We start from the raw sequence: 20451 nt of genomic DNA, 5'->3' as shown, positions 1-20451 counted from the left end.
CATAACTTTCACCCAACATTCTGCTCCAACATAGGTCATTTAACCTACCAGACTGCTGCATACGCTAATCATGGCCAGGAATTTCTTTTCACTGTAGTGGCTCATTAGTAAACTTACTTTCCCTAATGGCTTGTGAGTAGTCAACTCGCTGTAAGCAATTACAAGAAAATGATGGTACTTAATTGAAAAACGATGTCAAAAAGCGAAAGGCCTTGTGCATGAGCTCTAATTATTAGAGAACGGTCTCACCACACAGACGAGGCAGGCAATCAAAATGGAACGTAAACTAACATCACTGGTGCACAGATTTTGAAAAACCCAAGAGATGGACGAAAGGCCTAAACCTTCGCTCACAACGAAGTGGAAGGGTTCCTTTAGTCCCACCTGAATGAGCCATTATTAGAAAGGCAGACTTGTGGGTCTGGCCACCTCGTCACTATGAAAAACTGCTGCAGGTTGGAATATCAACGGGCCTGAGGTTCACATCAGCCATGCAAATGGATGCCGGTGAAGCCGTTATTCAGGTCAAAAAGCTCAACTCACAGACTCACTGGACCAAGAGGAGACTTTAGCACCAGGGCAAGCATCACATACAAAAATCCCTCGGTGGTTGCATTACGGTACAAAAAACATAGGGCATTCCTTTATCCAAGTGACTTATGGCCGGGCTGGACAAAACAGAAGACTTTGTTGGGGTACTGCTCCAACGCAACAATGGCAATGGTACAATTCTCTTCATAGCCCCCAAAAACTGAATATGAGCAATTTCAGTTTGTCTTGTAAAAGACAGTTGGTTTTGATGGCTCTTTTGTTAAAAAATGAGTGTCTTGCTCCTGTATTGCTCAATTCTGGGAAAGCATTTTAGACCCCAAAGAATCTTTAGATGCCTGGAATACTTCGGGTAGAAGAGATGTGGGTCCTACGGAGCCACTTACATATTTGCATCACCCTCGGGCATGGTGAAGCGTGAGCCCGATTGCACTCCAATTCCTGAAGTACAGTGTTAGGGAGGTTAATGCACAGCCCTCCGGTATCCTAAGGGTACACAGGGTTACAACCATAAAATAGATCAAGCTCGCAGGCTTCACTCAAGGGAGAAAGAAAGGCAAATGGTTTGGTCCCGTTAGCCCCACATAGACACCTCAATAAAGTACACTTCTCCGATATAGTGAAAAAATAGATACTAGTAAGTACTTCAATTTAGTACACTAAACAGTAAAGAGCATAGGTAGACCGCTCCTATAGCTAAATGTGGAAATTGCACATTGTAGTCAACTTAGTACATTATAATGTTAAGGGAGAGGGGGGGCTCGAAAGGCACAAGCAAAACAGCAATAGTCATTTTCCGAATCTACCATGCCAGTATATGAACTGACAACATATTCCAGACAGGCATGTTAGTACATAGGAAAACAGATCACAAACAGGTAGCACATCTACTTAATTTAGTACCTGGAGGGAGAGAAAGGGTTAGCCCTTTGAGGCATGGTTTAAACACGCTAACACAATTCAGAACAGTCTTATTCTACTCGCCTACATGATCTCAACATGCTCCTAGAAAATGGAGATTACAATTTAAACACTGCATCCTAATGCATGCCTGTGGCAAGAATGTAGAGCAGCGATTTAAGAATACATTCTGCAATAAAATCATAGGTTAGGGCTGAAATTCTAGTCTTTGGTGCACAACTCCAGAGACCCGCGAAAAATGTCAAAGTCAGAATAAGTACCCAATTAATCCCTTCTGAAGGAGTTTTAAAGCTTGTAAAAGGTTTCTCATGGGAATGAACGGGACAAAGCCCATTAGCAGAGTGCAGTGACGGGACAAAGCCCATAAGCAGAGTGCAGTAATGGGCTGAAGCCAGGTAAATATTCGTTCTAACCCGTAGGTGGAACCAACCCTAGAGGAGACCCTCTCCCTTGAAGAGCACCAGGTTCGAGACCCAGACTGCAAGAGCAGGAAGGACGGAGAGCAGGATGAGGGTCAATGTAAGTCATTGATGAACCACAGAAGAGGGGAGCCTCCTAGGTCCCAGGAGACCTCTAAAGAGGATCCGGAATAGTGACTCAGGACCCGGGGACATGCACATATGATGCCAGTTATACAGGTTTTGGTTCAGACGAGATGGGAGAACCTGGTAAGTACAGAGCCTCCTTCTCAGGGCTGGAGACAGGTCCCAGTACCCAGGGCCTTAAACACAGGCCCAGTGCCAAACAGACAAGAAAAAGGACAAATGTACCCAGGACAACAACCCTGCAACTCAATGGCAAAGCAATGGCGAGAAAGGCACTGGGAGGACTTAGGAACCTGAGCCAGGTGCTCCATGCTACTTAAGAGGCAAACATGGCAGCCAGCCAACAAAGAATGGTTCCAGGATGGGAGCAAAGTTTGAAAACAAGCCTGGCGCAGCTGGAGCAGAATAGGGGCCACCCACTACTCTTTGAGCCAACAGCAGCTCCCACCTCAAGTGCCTAGTCAAAGACGATTTCTCAGAGAGGTGCTACTGCAGCAGCCCAGGAACAGTCCTAGCATGGGGCAGCCAGTCCATCCAGTAAGGTGGAAGAGGAGGAGGTTGAGGAACAGCTCTGGAAGGATGTCTAGCAGCCAAAATAAGAAACTTGAACCACGGCAAAGGACCCATGGTCCAAACATTATTCCCAAACATGGTATTAAAATGATTAGCAGCCCATCTTCGTGGCAAACTATCCAGCTAGTCAGGTAAGACTCAAGTGAACTGAGCAATGCACAGGGTCTAACCTAGATATGCACATTCACTAATGGACTGGCCTAAGCCAGCCTGCAATCACACAGTAGGCAGATAAGCAAGGTTTTGGCGGCCAGCCAATCAGACTGACCAGGACAAATGCAAAACACTGGCTGTGGCTGCTTAGGGCTGGAACTAGCCTAAGCCAGTCTAAACCACAAGAGAACATGAATGACCAGGCTTAAAGTGAAGCCATGTGTGCACAGCTGCCATTTCAGGCCTGCCTTGCAGTTCCCACTGACAAAGGCATGATCCAACAGGCTATCATACTGGTACACTGGGCTAATAATGCGGTACCACTGGCTGAATCACTGGTGAAGCCAAAACTAACTTACAGCTGCCAGCAACCTACTCTACAGCACAAGTGTAGGGGCATACAATCACCCAAGGGCCAAAATGGGGCGCTTAAGAAACACCCCTATCCTAGTAAGTATCTAGGCTACCGTAGCAGCATATCAAAACAGTTTGTTGTGGCAAGGGGGCTTCAGTTGAAGTCTCAATGACCACACAAATAAAGATCAAGGAAAACCAACAGGGAAAAGTAAAAGTTAAGGGGTCCCACAAAGTGGAACAATAGAACCCCCAAAAACTGAATTCTATCTTGATATACCGGAGAGAAAACTCTCTGGAACAGTTTTACATATGGTGTCTGGGACTTGGCGCTCAGAATCAGACGTCCTTTAGTGAAGACGTTTGATTCAGGAATCGTATTCAATAACAGCAAATCGCAACTGGTTCTTTGTCCTGTCTCTGAAACTTTAGATCAAAAACCACCTATGCAGTAGAGGTCAGCAAGCCCAGCTGGAGCCGAGCAGTTCTGCACACTAGTGCTACGAATATAGATTGTACCATTCTAGGCCATGGAACTAACCATCACACACGAGTAGGGATTTGGCAGTGTTAGATGAAAATGTGGTATCTCAGCACCCAATTAACGCCTCGTGACTTATTATGCTTCATCAGGGCATAAAAAGACAATGTTTTAGCAATGTGAAGCGGGCATGATCCATCTCAGAAATAACTGGTACCATTTAAAAACTTGGATTTTTATTAAGAGATTTGGGCAAGGCACTAGCAATGTTTATAAACACTAGGAGGCTGGCTTGATTATGGTTGCTTATCTTCAGTTATCTGGTGTGAGCCCGATAAACCTTATAATCGTCCTGGCCTCCTAGAGATCTGGCACCGTGTCCCTATATAACTGCCCTAAATGAATCAGTCAGGACCCAATATTTACCTTCTTTGGAACGCTCCGATTTGTCCCTGTGAAGACTACGACTGCCTTTGTAGCCGATAACGCTTCTAACAGAGAATAGGGTCTGGTCCAGGGGCATTGGCTCTCAATTATGCCATTAGATTCTACAATCAGAGTACCATACACAGCACTGGGGCGCCCTTAACATGCAAGTAGTCACAGTTATTTGATTGCAATGTTCACAGTCGCAAGAGGAACAGGCACCCGCCTTAATTCCGACTTGCGTACAGAAGAAGCAGCCCAGTTACATAAACAACCGTGGCAGATGCCATCTTCTGCTACCGGCTGACCGTATTCATTACTCAACCGCTACCAGTCAAGGCCACACGCAAGGGTATCTGACTCACTCTGGGCCATTAGCTGGTTGATGGTCTTCCGATTGTCCTCCGAGCCCTCATACTCTTTGGCAGCCAGCTGCTTGTTTGCCGTCTCCAGGCGCTCTGCAAAACATTGATAAGGAGAGAGACAGCATTCAGGATGGAATCATTTGTGAAAACATTAGACAAGTAGTCCAACCATGGTCAGGTGGGTGAGGCCCACACAAGAATTACAACAAAATAGTAACACATTAAAATGCTCCACGAAGAGGAATGCTGGAAATAAATGTGAACCACCAGACAACCCGGTAAGATAGCGTAGTGCTGTGTGCAGCTCACTAGAGACCTGCAGTCACATTCTGGAATCTGGCACAATGACTTAGCCATTCACACTTCCCAAGGTTGATAAAATGAGGCATGGAGTAAAGCAATGAAAAAGCCATTATTCCAGAGGCAAGAGAGAATTCATTGTGTGGCGCTATCCACATGTAAGGCCATGAGCATCACTCCAGGCAATGTACATGGGTAAGACAGCAACGTGTCGTCCAGCCTATGCTTTACTCAGTCATCCTGGGATGGGAGCGCATATTGCTGGAGCCGATATAGACCAAAGCAGCAAGGTACCTACCACAGAACTATGCAGGCCCAGCGGAAAACTGGCACTGGTCCATCGTCCTAGAAACGCAATAAGGACTAGGAGACAGTTCATTATCCCCACCAGACTGCAAAGAGATAAGTGTTATACGTTTGTTCATAGACGTATTTTCAAAACTATGCACTTTGGGCACTTTTGGTCGAAATCAACCGATTGCATTTACATGCACATGTGAGGGGGTGTGGGCTATTGGGGGACCTGCATTAAAACAAAATGAATTCATTGCGACAAAAAGTTCACCCACCAAGGGCACACCTTTAAAAAAGGAGGCTCTGAAAACACGTAGAACCTTATAAGAAATACCCCCAAGCCTGGACCCCAGCGGAGAATCTCAAGCTCTGCCTATTGCCAACCACAACCGGTGCACACGGGTATGCAATTAACACGTGCAACCCACTCAAACCGAGGAAAGGATCCAAGGTGAGAGAAGGCGGGGAGAGGAGGCAGCGTGGACAGAAGCCTATGAAGCCAGGTGCAGAGGGAGAAAGGTGAAAAAGGGGGTGGGTTGAGGGACAGCATGCTCCCCCCATAAGCAGCCAAAAACAGCTGCAAACAAAGAGATACAGAGGCATCCCAATTAAAACAAAGCTCAGGTCCGTTAAGCCTGTGGAGCCAGGTGAATGAGCCGGACCGGTCAGGCTCATTCACAAGGATGCTGGTGAATCGTCACATGGAGCAGGGAAAACCATAAGCACTTGTGCAAACAGTGCAGTGAATGCTATCAGAATGGTGCAAATGCGGAAAAATACATTGGCCTTTATAAGGACCCAGGCGCTAAGTGTTTAACGGCGCCATAAAAGGGTGTGGCCCTCATTAGGACCCTGGCGCTAAGTGTTTAAAGTGTTTAAGGCTGCAGCGCCGTTAAACACTTAGCGCCTTACTACGAGGTCCCTTTGCGGGACCCGACCTGAACGGCTGGTCTAGACCAGCCGTTAAAGTAGGGACCCGCAAAAGGGACTCTCGAGGTAAGTACAGTACCGCAATTTGCAGTACCGTACTTACCGCCTTCCCCAGTCCCATTGAGCCCTATGGGGCAAAAATGGGAATGGGGAAGGGCCAATGTTCAATGGGGAATTACCGCCCTGCCAAACACGGAATGGGGTGGTACTTCCCCATTGAACATTGGCAGACTTGTTACGATACCGGCACCAACCATGGTGCTAATAGCGCCATGGTTTAGCGCCAGTATCGTAATGAGTGCCATTGGGTCCTTTTTTGGGGCATTAGTGCCCTCTTGCTCACAGTCTCCATTTATCACAAAAGCAGACACGTACTGGGATACATTTAAAACATGGGCGCAGCCGGTGGTTCGCACAACTAAAAAGACTGTTCACAGCGGCATCCTGCCGGAAATAAATTGGGCGGGCTCTAACAAGTTGTGTGTTTTTCAGTGTATATATGTGACAGTAGTCGGCATCAGAACAGCTTCCTCACTTGTTAGGGGTCCAGACTTGCTTCAAGTCCCTCACAGGATCGCACAGGCTTTTAGAATGGAGAAGTCACCCTTTCCAGCAGTGCCTCTCCCATAGAGTAGGCATGCAATGGAGATCATCATGCAAGCCAAACCAAAAAGGCGTTGGCTGGAAGGTTTTGAATTATCATAACCACTGGCACATCGCTGGGCAACCCTCCAGACCATCGTTTTTCAGCCTGCAAAACCATTACTTAAATCGTCTCACTTGGGGTGACTAAAGCAAAAGGTGATAGCAGGAAGGTTTTGAATGCGAGCCCACCCTCTCAACTATCGCGTTATCCCATGCTGTGCTCATGAGGAGGGCTGTTAACAAAAGAGCTTTTGTACGTGACTGTTCATCTCGACACAGTCATGGCTGTCCAGGCCTTGATCAGGGCAGCAGCGGCCCTCTTCCGATCACATGGGGAAGTGGAACACAAGCACATGGTGTTCCTCTAAGCCACTCATGTGCTGCTTCTCCAGGCTACAAGATCCAGGCAGACAGCCATGCTAATATGATTAAGATGCACCAATCGGTGCAGGAAGACGTTTTGATGACATCGATTGGGCCTAAGAAACATCTTCAGTCTGTTATCACGGTCCCTGAAAGGTATTGTGTTTTGACAAAATAACATAGCAATGTGCGCTTTTCAACACATTGGGCCTCATTACGACCCAGGCGGTAAATTACCGCCTGGGTCGTACCCTTACCACCATGGTGTAAACTGCGTTTACACCATGGTGGATGGCGGATTTACCGCCCCATTCCAAGGTGAGTGGGGCGGTAAATCCCCATTTTAATCTTCCCCATTCCCATTTTTGCCCCATAGGGCATAATGGGAATGGGGAAAGGCGCTAATTACGCCACCGTAAATTACGGTGGCGTAATTAGCACCAAGGTCCCTTTGGGGCATGGGTTTTAACGCCTGCAAAAAGCAGGCGTTAAAATCACCATCCCGCAAAGGGACCTTGGAATCAGGCGTTAAGGGTCGGCGCTGTTTACGGCGCCGTAAACCCCTTAACGCCTGGGTCCTAATGAGGGCCATTGTCTGTTAAAATACACAAATTCCGCAATTTCAAAAAAAAAAAAAAACTTTATTTAATCAACTTGACAACCCATCGAGGAAAAAAAAACAAGACGCAGAACTGATCAGAAAAGGTACATCATGGCATCAGCCTGCAGTTCATACAAGGAGGATTTCACAATACAATGCAAACATTATCACATGGAACATTTAGTGCGGGCACTGAAGAAAAGATTACGCCCAGGGTCTGCGGTGGGGAGGGAAGGGGGGGGGGAATCCCACCGAGAGCTACTGGGGAGAGTGGGGAGGAGGGGAAGTTCCAGAGTCTGAGCTGGAGGATAGGGTGAGATATCCCTGGATCTGGAGTGTGGGTGTTGTGTGGCACCCCAGGCCTCCTCCGTATCGTGTGCCCAGGTGACGGCCCGGAGCCACTGGGCATGGGTGGGCGCACTGGGGCGAGGCCAGCACAATAGTATACAGCGCACTGCCAGCAGCATACAGCGACCAGCTAATTTCCTAGCGTCATGTTTCAGACTGTGGAGCTCATGAAAGAGGCAGCGCATAGGAGAAGGATCTATGGTACAGTCTAGTATGTCTGACACAGAAGAGCATATGCCCTGCCAGTATTGTGTCAGGTGTGAGCAGTGCCAGATCATATGAAGGTAAGTAGCTTGGTCGATTCCACATCTGGGACAGTGAGGCAAAAACCCTTGGAACATACAGTGTAATTTAGCTGGTGTGTGGTGAAACCTGTGCAGTACCTTGAACTGTACTAATTTAAACCTGGAATTGTAGGACACTTCCTGGGTACGCGAGCACATTCGAGCCCAGCGCTCATCAGTAATCTCGACTCCGAGGTCTTCCTCCCATTTGAGTTTTAGCTTGACAAAAGAGGGGGCGGCTCTGGTCTGCAGCATGCTATAAAGTCTAGATACTTTCCCTCTGAAGGCATCGGAAGAGCACAGTTCAGTTATTATGGGGTCATCCGGAGGGATTGCAGGAAACTCGGGATATTTGGCTTTAAGAACCCTCCAAAGCGAGGAGTATTGCAGCCACGCTGATGGCTTACGCCTAAGGGGTGAAGGAAGGTCTGACCACTCCAGGAAGCTGTCCCGCTCAAATACATCGCGAAGAGTCAGGAAGCCTGCTTCCGACCAGCGGGAGACTATAGATTGAGGGATATATGGGACATCAGGGGAAAAATTCCAGAGTGGAAGGTCGCCATGGAACAGATTAGGCGTTGCGACCATTACCCATTATTTTGGCGAGTGCGAGTGATGTGCTAACCACAGGGTCCGGTGAGTCAGGATCAGGCGGAACGGGCTTGAGAATGAGGGAACCAATCGTTCGTTCTCTGACCTTTAGTTTTTCAAGTCGGACATGAGGAGGGGGGTTCTCTGTATTGAACCAGTAGGAGGCAAATTGGGATTGAGCAACTACCCAGTATCTGAGGAAGTCCGGGGCCCCGAACCCACCCAATTCTTTGGGAGTGGCGAGTGTAGTCAGTTTGAGCCGAACCGCACCGGAGTGCCAAAGGTAGGTATTAGTAATGCAGCATAGCCTCTTGAAGAAACTGTCGCCCAGCCATAGTGGAATGTTTGTAAAGCAGTATAGGAGTTGGGGCAGCACAACCATTTTAAGGATTCCGATTCTACCAGCTAAGGAAATGGGGAGTCTAGTCCAACTTGCAATATCTGCCTGCCCCGCTGTGCGTAAGCCCCTGTGAGAATGTGATCAGCGCATCATGTCTGCGAAGGGTTCAATCGCTATTGTGAAAATTAGCGGGGAGAAGGGATACCCATGTCGCGTCCCTCTGGCTATCTGGAAAAGGGTGGAACATCTATCCTCAGTACGGACTCTAGCGACTGGGTTGGTATAGAGGAGTCTGACCCAGAATTGAAAGTTGGAGCCAAATCCACATTTTGCCATGACTCGCAACAAATACTCCCAAGACACCGAGTCAAAGGCTTTCTGCATGTCCAGGGGTGGCTGCTACCGCCTGTGTATTTGAATTAATCCTACTGATCACATTGAAGAGCCGCCTAAGGTTTAGGGATGTGGACCTACCTGGGACGAAACCTGCCTGGTTTGGATGTATGATGTGAGGCATGAGTGGAGCTAGGCGGTTAGCCAGTAGTTTAGCAAATATTTTAACATCACAGTTTATGAGCGAGAGGGGTGATATGAGCCACACTGGGTAGGAGGTTTTCCAGGTTCGAGGAGAACTGTTATCATGGCCTCAAGGAGAGAGGGAGGGGGTGTGCCTACTTCGCAGGCCTCCTCCCATAATGCTAGTAATTGTGGAGCCAAAATAGATTTATAACGTTTGTAAAAGTCCATGGGGAGACCGCCAGGGCCTTGCCCGCAGCAAGTGTCTCGATGACCTTGGTCAGCTCTTCGATGGTGAAAGGTCTATCTAGGGAAGCAGAGGCCTCAATAGATAGGGCCGTAAGAGGGAGTTCCTCTAGGTAGGCGTTGATTTCAGAGATATGAGGCTCATCAGCTTTCGAGTACAGAGATGTGTAAAATGCAAGGAACTCTGTGTTGATGTCCTGAGAGCAGGTAGCCAGCGTACTGTCTGCCCTTTCAATTGCCGGGATGTTGGGGGGCACCAAACTTGTGACGAATTAGCCTGGCCAGTACTCGGCCTGGCCGCTCGCCTTCCCCGTATCGTCTTACTGCCCGGGGACTATCAAGGAACTTAACTTCACGCTCTGCAAGGCCGCAGAATCTATCCAGCTCCCGACCCAGTGCTGCAAGTGCCGTGGGAGAAGAGTGATCTTGAGCATACTGGGATTCCAGGATAGCCAGGGACAACTCGTCAGCGATATCTTCACGAATAAGTTTTAGAATTCCACAACCTTTAGATACGGTGATACCCCTGACGTATGCTTTGAATGATTCCCAGAGGGTGGCTCGTGAGGGTACTGAATCTGTGTTGACCTAAAACAACTCCTCAATGGAGGACTCTAGTTCAGAGACAAAGGTATGGTCCAGGAGGGCATAGGGCCTCATTTTCCATTGTCTCGTTTTTCCGAAGTCATGCCCCCAAGTTAGAGAGATGACCACCGGGGAGTGATCGGACAGCGTTCTGGGGAGGATTGCCAGGTGGGATAGGCACCTTATTAGTATGTCGGACACAAGCCATCTATCTATTCCAGAATGTGAATCATGGACTGAGGATTAATGGGTGTACGTGCGGGAGTCAGGGTACATTAAACGCCAGGCATCGACCACGGCCAGTCGGGGTAAAGTTGTGAGCATTGTGTAAGCTGCCCTTGAGAGCTGGCGAGGTCTGGAGCCCGACCTATCTAGGGTAACATCTAAGATCGTGTTGAAGTCTCCGCCCCATATGATCGGGATCTGGGGGTAACCTTCAAGAATCGTGGCTAGTTGCAGATAAAATTCAGGGTCGTCAATGTTAGGCCCATATATATTCAGGATAGCTACCTCTTGATTTTGCAGTTTACCAACAATGAGTACATATCTCCCAAGGGGGTCTACATGTGACTGGGAGCACCTGAACTTAAGGTTCCTATGAATTAAGGTGAGGGTACCTCTGCTTTGAGTAGAATCGTTTTTGTAGTACCTCTGGGGTCCCCATTGTTTAGCGAACCTCTCGCACTGTTCGGAACGAGCGTGGGTTTCTTGCAAGCATAGGACTTGAATACCATGACGCTCCACATAGAGTTGTATTTGTCGCATCTTTCTGTAGTTGCCCAGACCCCTAACATTCCAGCTCATAAAGGTTAGGCTGTTATCCGCCATTAGTATGGAGGGGTAGTCTGAATTTTGTACTGTGGGTTTGTGTTGGTCCACGCCATCTCAGCTTAGGCCAATGTGTCACCTCATCCAAGATCATGTGTAGTATTAGTGTGTCATATGTGACCTCTCTGGTGGTCGCCAAGACTTTTTCAACATAACTCCCTATCCCCCTTCCCACTGCCCACACCCCTCCACCCCCAACTTGAGGAATGAAACCCAATACCCAACAAATCATCAACAAACAACTCGGCATCAGCACCTGGGGGCCTGTTAGCTGTCCCAGCTGTGGCGCGACGGACTGGAAGAGGGTGTGGAGAGTGCAAATACAGTTGTAATAGTGTGTTCAGTTTAGGTTACATGAGCGGAGGCTTTATGGTAAAGACAGGAGGGCCGCCACAACATGTTTATGCATTTCCATAGATTCCAGCCATGACACATCATAATTTTAAGCATTTCATCGACTCCGGCTCCTCGGCAGGGGACCGGCCTGCGCCAAGAACTGGAGCAACTGTAGGGTATTAATAATAGTCCAACACAGCAAGATCCTGCCCCTCAAGAAAACCGGAGTACAGAGGATCAACCCAACAAGAAAAACCAGAAGAACAACCAGAGTGACTGTGCATGGCCTAAAAACATTATGAATAAGGCTAACTGCGGGCCATCACTGACCTAAACCAACCTAATAGGGACCATAACAGATTGGGCCTGTGGCAGCGGTGGATCAGCCAGGGAAGTGCTCGTCGAGGAACTTCCTCCGGGATCGTGAAAAAGAAAGTTTTGTTGGAATGTTCAATACGGAATTTTGCGGGAAACAGCATGGAGTACTTGAGTCCCAAGTCCCGAAGTCTTTTTCACAGCTGTAAATGATTCGGGTTCCTGCTGCACCGCCACAGAGTAGTCCGGGTAGAGGTGGATCCTATTCGCACCAAGGAGAAGTTCTCCCTTGATCCTGGCCGCTCGTAGGAGGGCATCGCGGTCCCGGAAGTTTAGGATCCTGGCTATAATGGGTGGCGGTGGTGCGCCCGGCCTGGGCTTTGCGGTTGAGTGGTGTGCTCTCTCAATGGCGAACTGCGAGGAGAGTTTAGGGGCATCAAGGAGTGTCATGAGGATGCATTCCACATAGTCCTCCATGGGCTTTGTAATATTATCCTCGGGTATTCCAATAATGCGCAAATTGTTCCGTCTCGAGCGGGATTCGAGATCGTAATTGTTCTTCTCCACTGCTGTTACCTGGCTGGTGAGCGTGGGGACTGCAGCGCGTAGAGAGCCCAGGTCATCTTCAGCAACTCCTAATCTGGTTTCGACCTCAGCGACTCTTCCATCCGTTTTTTAGATATGGGCTTTTATGGAGAAGATGGTTCCCATTCATATCGTCCAGTTTTTTATGGAGCGTAGTGAAGCCATGCCGAATATATTCCAGCATCTTCTGTGAGTCGTCGGAGGTAGAGGTAGTAGGTTGCCCCTCGGGATCCTCAGGGACAGGCTTGGACAGCGTTTTAGTGAACATGTTTAACAAACTTTGGTTCTTCCCAGCGCCAGTTCCCTTGGTCATGTTGAAGGCCGGGCTCAGGGTCCGGGATACCGGATGAAAGTAGGTACTCGGAGGTAGTGAGATTCCCACGGTAATCGTTGCAGCTTAGGGATACTTGGGCCTATAGTTATGTAGCTTTCCGGGCCTGTGGGTCAGTGTCCAACTTATGGCAAAGTTATTCTCCCAACCTTCTTTTAAGTAATTTGAGTGTGCCCCGATGGACAGGGCCCGCCCTCGTGGAGGCAGCGGTGGCGGTGACCCCTGGGGCAGAGTCGGTGGAAGTGAAGGCACCGGTGGTTCAATACAGCAGGACTGGTTTAGTATGAGATGGGTGCTGGGGACCAGGGCGGCGCCCTCTCCCACCTAGTAAGCGTATGGCAAGTACCGAGTTCAATGCTGCGTAAAGTTCACAGGGTTGGACTAGCCGGCCTGGTGGATATACAATCCAGCGGGGGTGCCCCCAAAGCAGATCCAGTATCAGGGCGTTTCCACTGATCCCAGGCACCCCAGCGGAGCAGGAAGGACAAGGCAAGTGATTCGGGTTCGGGGACCGGGAACCTGGGTGAGGGTAGGCCCTCAAAGGTAGTGTGGTTTCTCCGGTGATAGCTGCAGATTAGGAATATCTGGGTCTATGGCTATGTACCTTTTCGGGCCTCTGGGTCAGTGTCCAATTTACAGAAAAGGTATGCTCCAAGTCTTCCTGCTAAGCCATATGTGTGTCCCAAGATGTGCAGGTCCCGCACCCGTGGTGGTAACTGTGGGGGTAGAGTCGGTGGGGGATGAAGGCACCAGTGGTCCAGTACAGCAGTGCTGGTTCAGTATGAGGCGGGCGCTGGAACACAGGGGCGGCACCCCTCACCCCAAGTAAGCGTGTGCTGAGTATCAAAGTCAATGCTGCACGGGTGCACAAGGTGGACTAGCCAGCCTGGTGGTTATGGACTCCAGTGGGGGTGTCTCCAGAGCTGCTCAGGTATCAGGGCGTCTTTGCTTAGCCCAGGCTCCCCAGGGGGACAGGGAGCGCGCGACCAGGGACTCCCTCTCGTTGGTCCTTCAGCTGGACGTCAAAGCGTTGGGTGAGTTGAGGTGGGGGGGGAGAGGAGGCCCCCACAGAATCTAGGATAATAAGGACTCCAGCCCCGAGCCGCTCCCCGGAAGCGCACGGACAGTGTGTAGCACAAATAGCGCGGGCAACAAAGCCAATTGCGCCTCCAAATCCGCTCACCAGCGGGGGAAGTGAGGGTCCAAGGCCAGTATTCGGCCGCAGGAGTTGAGTCCCAGTCACGGGGAAGACGGCCCGCTCCCCGACCTCCTTATCTTGATGTTCGAACGTGGCCGGAGCGCCACAGGAGAGGAAGCGGGGGAGAAGGGCAGACGAGCAGCACAGCAGCGCAGGGTCAGCCGCTGCGGTTCCAACCGCTCGCGGCTCCAGCCCCAATCGAGGGGAAGCACAGGTCTCAGGCTCTGGGCACCAGCTGGCGACGATGCAGTGGGGTCGCAGGCCCGCTGGGTGATTAGACGGGCTGCGTGGCTGTTCGGCGCAGGACCCGCGCCCTGATGCCCCTCCCCCACACAGGCCACCTGCACCGGGTGTCGGGTGGCACCACTGATCCGATCGAATCAGCCGTCCGCAGCGCCGCGCGGCCAATGGTGATAGCGAGGCTCACAGGGGGTCTTCGGATCCCAAAGTTGGCTCGAGTGTAGCATGCAGTCTAATATCGCGGCCACAGCAGTAATGAATGTTCCAGCTGTATTTAGCTAGGTTATTCCTGAGGATATGCGCCCTCGTAGCCCGGAGCTTCACACTCAGGCGGCCATCTTGCTTCGGCGCAACCGCACCCCCTCTATTCCGCAATGTTTTTAAGATCCGGAATGGTCTCTCGATCACCACTTCATATTAAACGATTGGTATCCCCAAAAACAAAAGTTGTTTCATGACAATGATACGTTTCTTTATAGTGCCTCTTGTGGATCCCTCTCACTTCTAAGCAAAACAAATTAGGGTTACTACCCAAACAAATGGTACTCAATGTATGTGCCACCATGCCCTGTACCTCGGCAATGATGAAGTCCCGAGACGATGACTTCAAGTTGCACACATCTCAGCGGCGAGTCATTAACGCTGCACTACTGTTTGTTTTTTTTCGAGCATCCACATTTTTGGAAGGGCAGCACCCAGGCGATCTATAGTCCGGTATTCATTGTTCTTGCTAAGTCATGTCCTCGTCTACACACAACACATAAACGTTGCATACTACTTCTCAAATCAAGTGGCCAGGGTGGGGCCAGTTTCATCGTAGTCTGGCTCCGGTTTATAGGAACCCTTTGAATTTTCAGATTCACAAAGCTGTTTGCAAAACGTATTTGCCACATAGGTTTTAAGTCAAAGAAGTCCTAGTCCATGCTCTGCAGGACACACTCTCAGAAAAGTACTCGCAAAAAGATGCAATCTGTGGCTTTCGCTTTGTTACTACCCAAGCACCCCTTATATACACACACCTTGACAAAAGCACCAGTGTTTGTAACCAGTAATACCTACAGTGACAACATGTGGGAAAGTATTTAAAGGGCATTTTAAAACTTTCCCACAACAAGGAATGTCTCGGTGCCAAGGTGAAATTCGGAGCACTAGAAAATTGAAAGCTACAGGTTTTAGGAGAGAGGGAAGTTTGGCTTTGGAATGCAAATATTATGCCCCATTCAGTGCGTTGTGTGGCATCTCCATATCACGAAGGAGTGGAGAAAACCTGCTCGCAATGGAAGGGTTGCAGCAAATTTAATCTGTGAGTAGACTCCGCCGCAGCCCTTCCACAACTAGAAAAACTGGCCTGCTCGCCGAACTACAGTAAACGGAATCTGCAAACTAGTCAAGAAGCAGCAACAACTTGTGGGAAATTTAAAAAGCAAACCCGATTTGGACATTTGAAGAAATTTGGTTACAAAATATACTGGATTACCAACATCTGATATCAGGAAATGAAACTAAAAACAAAAAGAGCTGCCACAATGACATGTCAGCTCCCCCCAGGATACTGTTGAGCGCAGTGCAGGCATGGCACGGAGCATGGCCAACGGATACCCAAATGAGTACTAAATGCCTCTTGTCGGCCAACAGGATATTACTTGGTGCCTTGAAAGCCATGGTTCATGAATAAACCTTTTTATTAATAATTATTTGGGGATATATATTGTAGCTGGCCAGCCACCCAGAAGTTGTTTGAACACTAAAATCCTACAATAAAAGTGTGGCCTCTAATTTGAAGAAGTGAGCAAGAAAACACGTTCAGTTTGTTAATGGCCACTGGGAGCAGGCACCACATGTCCATGTCTACAAAACGATGGTGAGCGCGTACCCTCATATCTACCATTGAACTTGCTCAGCTGGCCACCATTTTCTCCATCCCCATCTCCGCCCACTCCCTTGTGGCATTGCAACAGTACATTTTAGAAACGCATTTGCACTTATGCGGCACTTATGATCACTCCAGAAGTATTGTGTGATTGTGTGACAACCATTGCGTCAGGGTGGTGTATTTAAACACACGACCAACAGCAGCAGATAAAGCAAACTAAGGCAGAGATAAGAATTCAGGGTCCCCTCCATAGCATTTTTTGCACTAATCCGGAAACTTGCACACGTCTGCCTCAGAACAGGTTACGTAGAGACTGGTCAACCAACTAGACGGCCATTTCTATAACTTTTCCATTTGCCTATTTGATAACTATGCAAGAAATCTATGCATTAGGAGACCCTCAATAAACTGAACAACTCTCACAACCTGCGCCACAGCCTCGCCATGTCGCCGGGTATGTTCTACTTTTTACTTTGTGTGATTCAGTGGAGTTGGAGCAAGAGTGCCGTGGCAAATGAAACCTCGCCTGGTACACTCCCAACGGGCATGGCATACCTTCAGCACTATGTCACACGGCACTCAATCATCTTCAGACACGCCAGTCATCACTCCAGCACATCTCCTCCCTCGCTTAGGAGCCTCCCCGGTTACCTCGCAGATCCCGGTTGAAGTCGTGCAGCCGGCGGATCTCCCCTTCCAGTTTGTTCCTCATGGCCTTCTCCAGAGTTTCCCGCTTTGAAGACGACTTTGCAAGATTTTCATACGCCTCAGAAACCCGTTGAATTTCTGTTTCTAGCTGAATTTGGAATAAAAAACATTGTTATTGAGTGATTTGACTCGAAAATAAAAAAAGGTTGCTGAGCAGAACTCTGAATTAACACAATACTCTACCTTTAAAAGCCTAAAAGAAATGCCTGAAATCTGCATCAACTGAGGACTAGAACAATCTCTTTAATGTATGGATCTCAAGTGTTGGCTAGTATCCAACAGCCTACTAAAATATTTAAATTACTCCCGCCCGTGCCTTGGTAGCGGATACACGACAGGCTCATGCAAGACCTGATAACATTAAAGAAAAAAATACATTACTTAGCACAGGGGGCAAAAATTCAAGTTACTAGCTACTACCCAGCCGCAAATAAAAGTCACTTGCCACCTCAATGCTACACGTACACGCAGCACACTATTTCATACTCGCCAAGTGCCGGATATCACTAGCAAGTGGCTAGTGGAGAGAGCACATTTTGCACCCCGACTTACCTGTAATACTATTTTGCCAGCTGTAGCAATTTTCAAAGAATTACGTCATTTTGACTATCCAAAATAAGACTTGGTCCAAAGTACGTTCATATGCTAAAGATCCAATGTTGGCTAATATCTATTTGCCAGACTGCAAATATCAGTGGCCACCATCCTCCTTTTGTTGGTAACACACAGTAAGGCCTTTGCTATCGACCAAACAGGTCATGCAGCTTTACTCATGAACATTTACGATTTTTTTACTGCACTAACTTTGAAAAATGTAACTTAAACTGCACCTTTTTAACCCCATCGCTGAGAACTAAAAACACAGTCCTGGGGTGAAACCAGAATATTTTGCCCTAAATGTGACAGTAAGTGCAGATATAAGCGATGAAAATAGGACCCCTTTTCCAACTTGAAAAAAAGATGTGTTCACTCAGACTAGGGATTGGATACGCCGATTGCTAAAACATCAGCGTTCTATCTAGATCGCTCAAACGGCCCTATATTGTGATGATTGTAAATCTCTTTGAAAGTGCTGCTGCGTGGCTCTACAATGGGAAACGAGGCAGAAGGGTGATCCCCGGGGTCTTGGTCCACACTACCATGCAGAAAAAGTGAGGTTAGCAGGAGCACATTGACACAAGCACCTTCTAAAGTTATGTCCTAATCTCACTCAGAATCTAATGCAATGCCCAGCTGAAGCCCAGCACGTTGGAACGGAAGAACACTCTCTAGTGCGCCAGCATGTTGATGTGAAAGAACCCTCCTCACGTCTGTAACACGCTGAGGTATGGATCCTGGCTGATCCTGCCACTCAGCATTCCTGCCTCTGATGCTCCTTGCACCAGGTTAGTCACCGTCTGAACTGAGCTTCATGTTCTTTAACTTGCTTGAATTCTGAGATATGTGATTATGCAGAGACGAGTTCAGAAACTGCAAAGAAGTCCTGACCCTTACAAGGCATTGATTAAAGTTTAGATATCCTACAGCTTTATGCATTGTTCTCACCGAAAACGAGTTTAGGAGCTTAACAAGTACCAATAAACCCCCCTGACAAAGGAAAAGGCACAGTAATTAAGAACTGGGAGGAAAGAAAGAATTTGTGGAAATGTGCATGAACTGGAAAGTACAAGGCCTTTGCACCCAGGGAAGGAGGAACCAACAACTGGTCAAACAACCAGTGCCAAATGTGAGGTCGTGTATGCAGAATGTCCCTCAATATGGGAGGAGGTGTGGGAAACCTCAATTGTCTGCAAGCTGCAGTCTAGCTGACGTTCGAATTGTCCAGATCTGAGAGGATCTAGGAGATTATTTACCAGTCCATGAGTTGGAGTAGACGCACGCACACATTCTGAGGGTAACAAATGATTATGGCCCTAGTCTGGGAATTGTAGGGAATACCCATGTGTGGGAGATGCAGTGATAGTCCCCAGGCTGGGTGCCAAAAATGTCAAGATACCCAACGGGCTGTAAGTGGAGCACTACAAAGTACAGGAATCCTCGTACTGAAATATAAGCATTCAGTAGACTGTAAAGTGTAATTGGGAGGGGACAACTGCTGTTCAATGTAATAGCACTAGTGATGATAAATTCGAAGACAAGACACAGTGGGCTTCATTCACCGCATTGCCTCTAGGTGTGAGCTCACAGCACAAGGGCTGCACCGCGAATGCACCAAAGTAGGGCATTGCAATGAGAAATAGCTGAAGTATGAAGATGCTGCAATGGAAATGTTCTTCTGAGATTTAAGGCTCCATTCTTAATAAAAAGGACTCAAGCTGGACATATGCCTCTTTAGCCTATGCATCGCACATGACCGACAAGCAAACTGGTTTCATATGGATCCCTTTCTGCAATTGTCCTTTAATTTGTGTTTGCATATCATTAACTGTGCATGTACGCTGCACTTAAAATATAGCAGAGCCTTCAACTGTAGACAGTTGTTCTAAGGGTTCATACACTCGCCATTTCGGCTACTTGAACCCCTAATGATTCAGGCGAGTCCCAAAAAAAAAAAAAAATCGGTTCATCGGTCACATAATCTCTACCGTATGCATGTACGCTGCATGGAAATTAAGGCAGAGCCCTCAACTATAGACAGTTGCCCTATTTATTTATTTATTACATTTATATAGTAATATGACAGCCAGGCAGCCCAGGGGCATTGTGGTGCTGTTACTTGTAAGGGAACTTAGTTACAGGTACAGGTTGTGCCTTGGGTTACAGTAAGGCAAGATCCTGTGTTAAGCGATAGGGAGTATAATACACCATAATACATCATACACCATAGTACATCATACATGTTAGTCATGAGAGTTTAAACATGTGGGGTTGGTTAGGTGAACAAGGTAGTTTTCATGGCTTTGCGGAAAGCAGTCAAAGAGGGTTCAGCTCGCAGGTAGGTGGGAAGAGTGTTCCAGTGTAAAGTAGCAAGGTAGGGGAAGCTGGCGCCACCTGCTCTAGCTCTTTTTACCCTGGGTACGGAGAGCATATTGGCATAGGGTGTCCTGGTGGGTCTTGTGGAGGCAGCCGGGTGGATTCTCTGGGATAGATACGCTGGGGCTGAGAGGTGGACGCATTTGTGGGTGATGCTTAACGCTTTGAATAAAATCCTTTCCTTTATGGGGAGCCAGTGGGGCGCTTTTCTGGCAGCAGTGATGTGCTCTCTCTTGGCAATGCCTTGTGCAGCACGCAGGGCGCTGTTCTGTATTACTTGCAGCTTCTCGAGATTTTTGTTAGAGGTCCCTAGGAAGAGAACATTACAGTAGTCTAGCCGGGAACCAGTTATGGCTCTGGCTAAGTTGGTGCAAGTGGCTTTTGACAGAAAAGGCCCGATTGCGTTGAGGAGTTTTGCATGGTAAGCCACAGAGGAGGCGATTGCGTTTACTTGTCTGGTCATAGATAAGCTGGAGTCTAGATAGACGCCTAGCGTTTTTACCGTGTCCAGTATTGGAATTCTGATTGAGTCAATGATAAAGTGGCTAAACTGGAAGTCAAGTTTCTTGAGGGTGTCAGGGGATCCTACGAGTAGGAGCTCAGTTTTGTCAGAGTTAAGGCAGAGGCCGTTGATGGCCATCCACATTTGGATTG

At 48.3% G+C, this 20451-nt stretch overlaps 1 protein-coding gene across 4 annotated transcripts in view; it reads right to left on the bottom strand.

The window, feature by feature from the left end:
- AMOT (angiomotin) overlaps positions 1-20451 on the bottom strand; it is a 223220-nt gene that overhangs the window by 85151 nt on the left and 117618 nt on the right. For all 4 annotated transcript variants that reach the window (XM_069612592.1, XM_069612591.1, XM_069612590.1 and 1 more), the window contains 2 exons: positions 16768-16912; positions 4368-4460 (listed from right to left, as the gene is read on the bottom strand). In XM_069612592.1, the coding sequence (XP_069468693.1) occupies positions 4368-4460; positions 16768-16912 (238 nt within the window). The remainder of the gene's footprint in view (positions 1-4367; positions 4461-16767; positions 16913-20451) is intronic.

Source organism: Ambystoma mexicanum, chromosome 5p (genome assembly GCF_040938575.1).
Source record: "Ambystoma mexicanum isolate Mex_15411 chromosome 5p, UKY_AmexF1_1, whole genome shotgun sequence".
NCBI classification, from domain to species: domain Eukaryota; kingdom Metazoa; phylum Chordata; class Amphibia; order Caudata; family Ambystomatidae; genus Ambystoma; species Ambystoma mexicanum.
The sequence above is the reverse complement of the archived record's forward strand: the minus strand, read 5'-3'. Positions and strand labels throughout refer to the sequence as shown.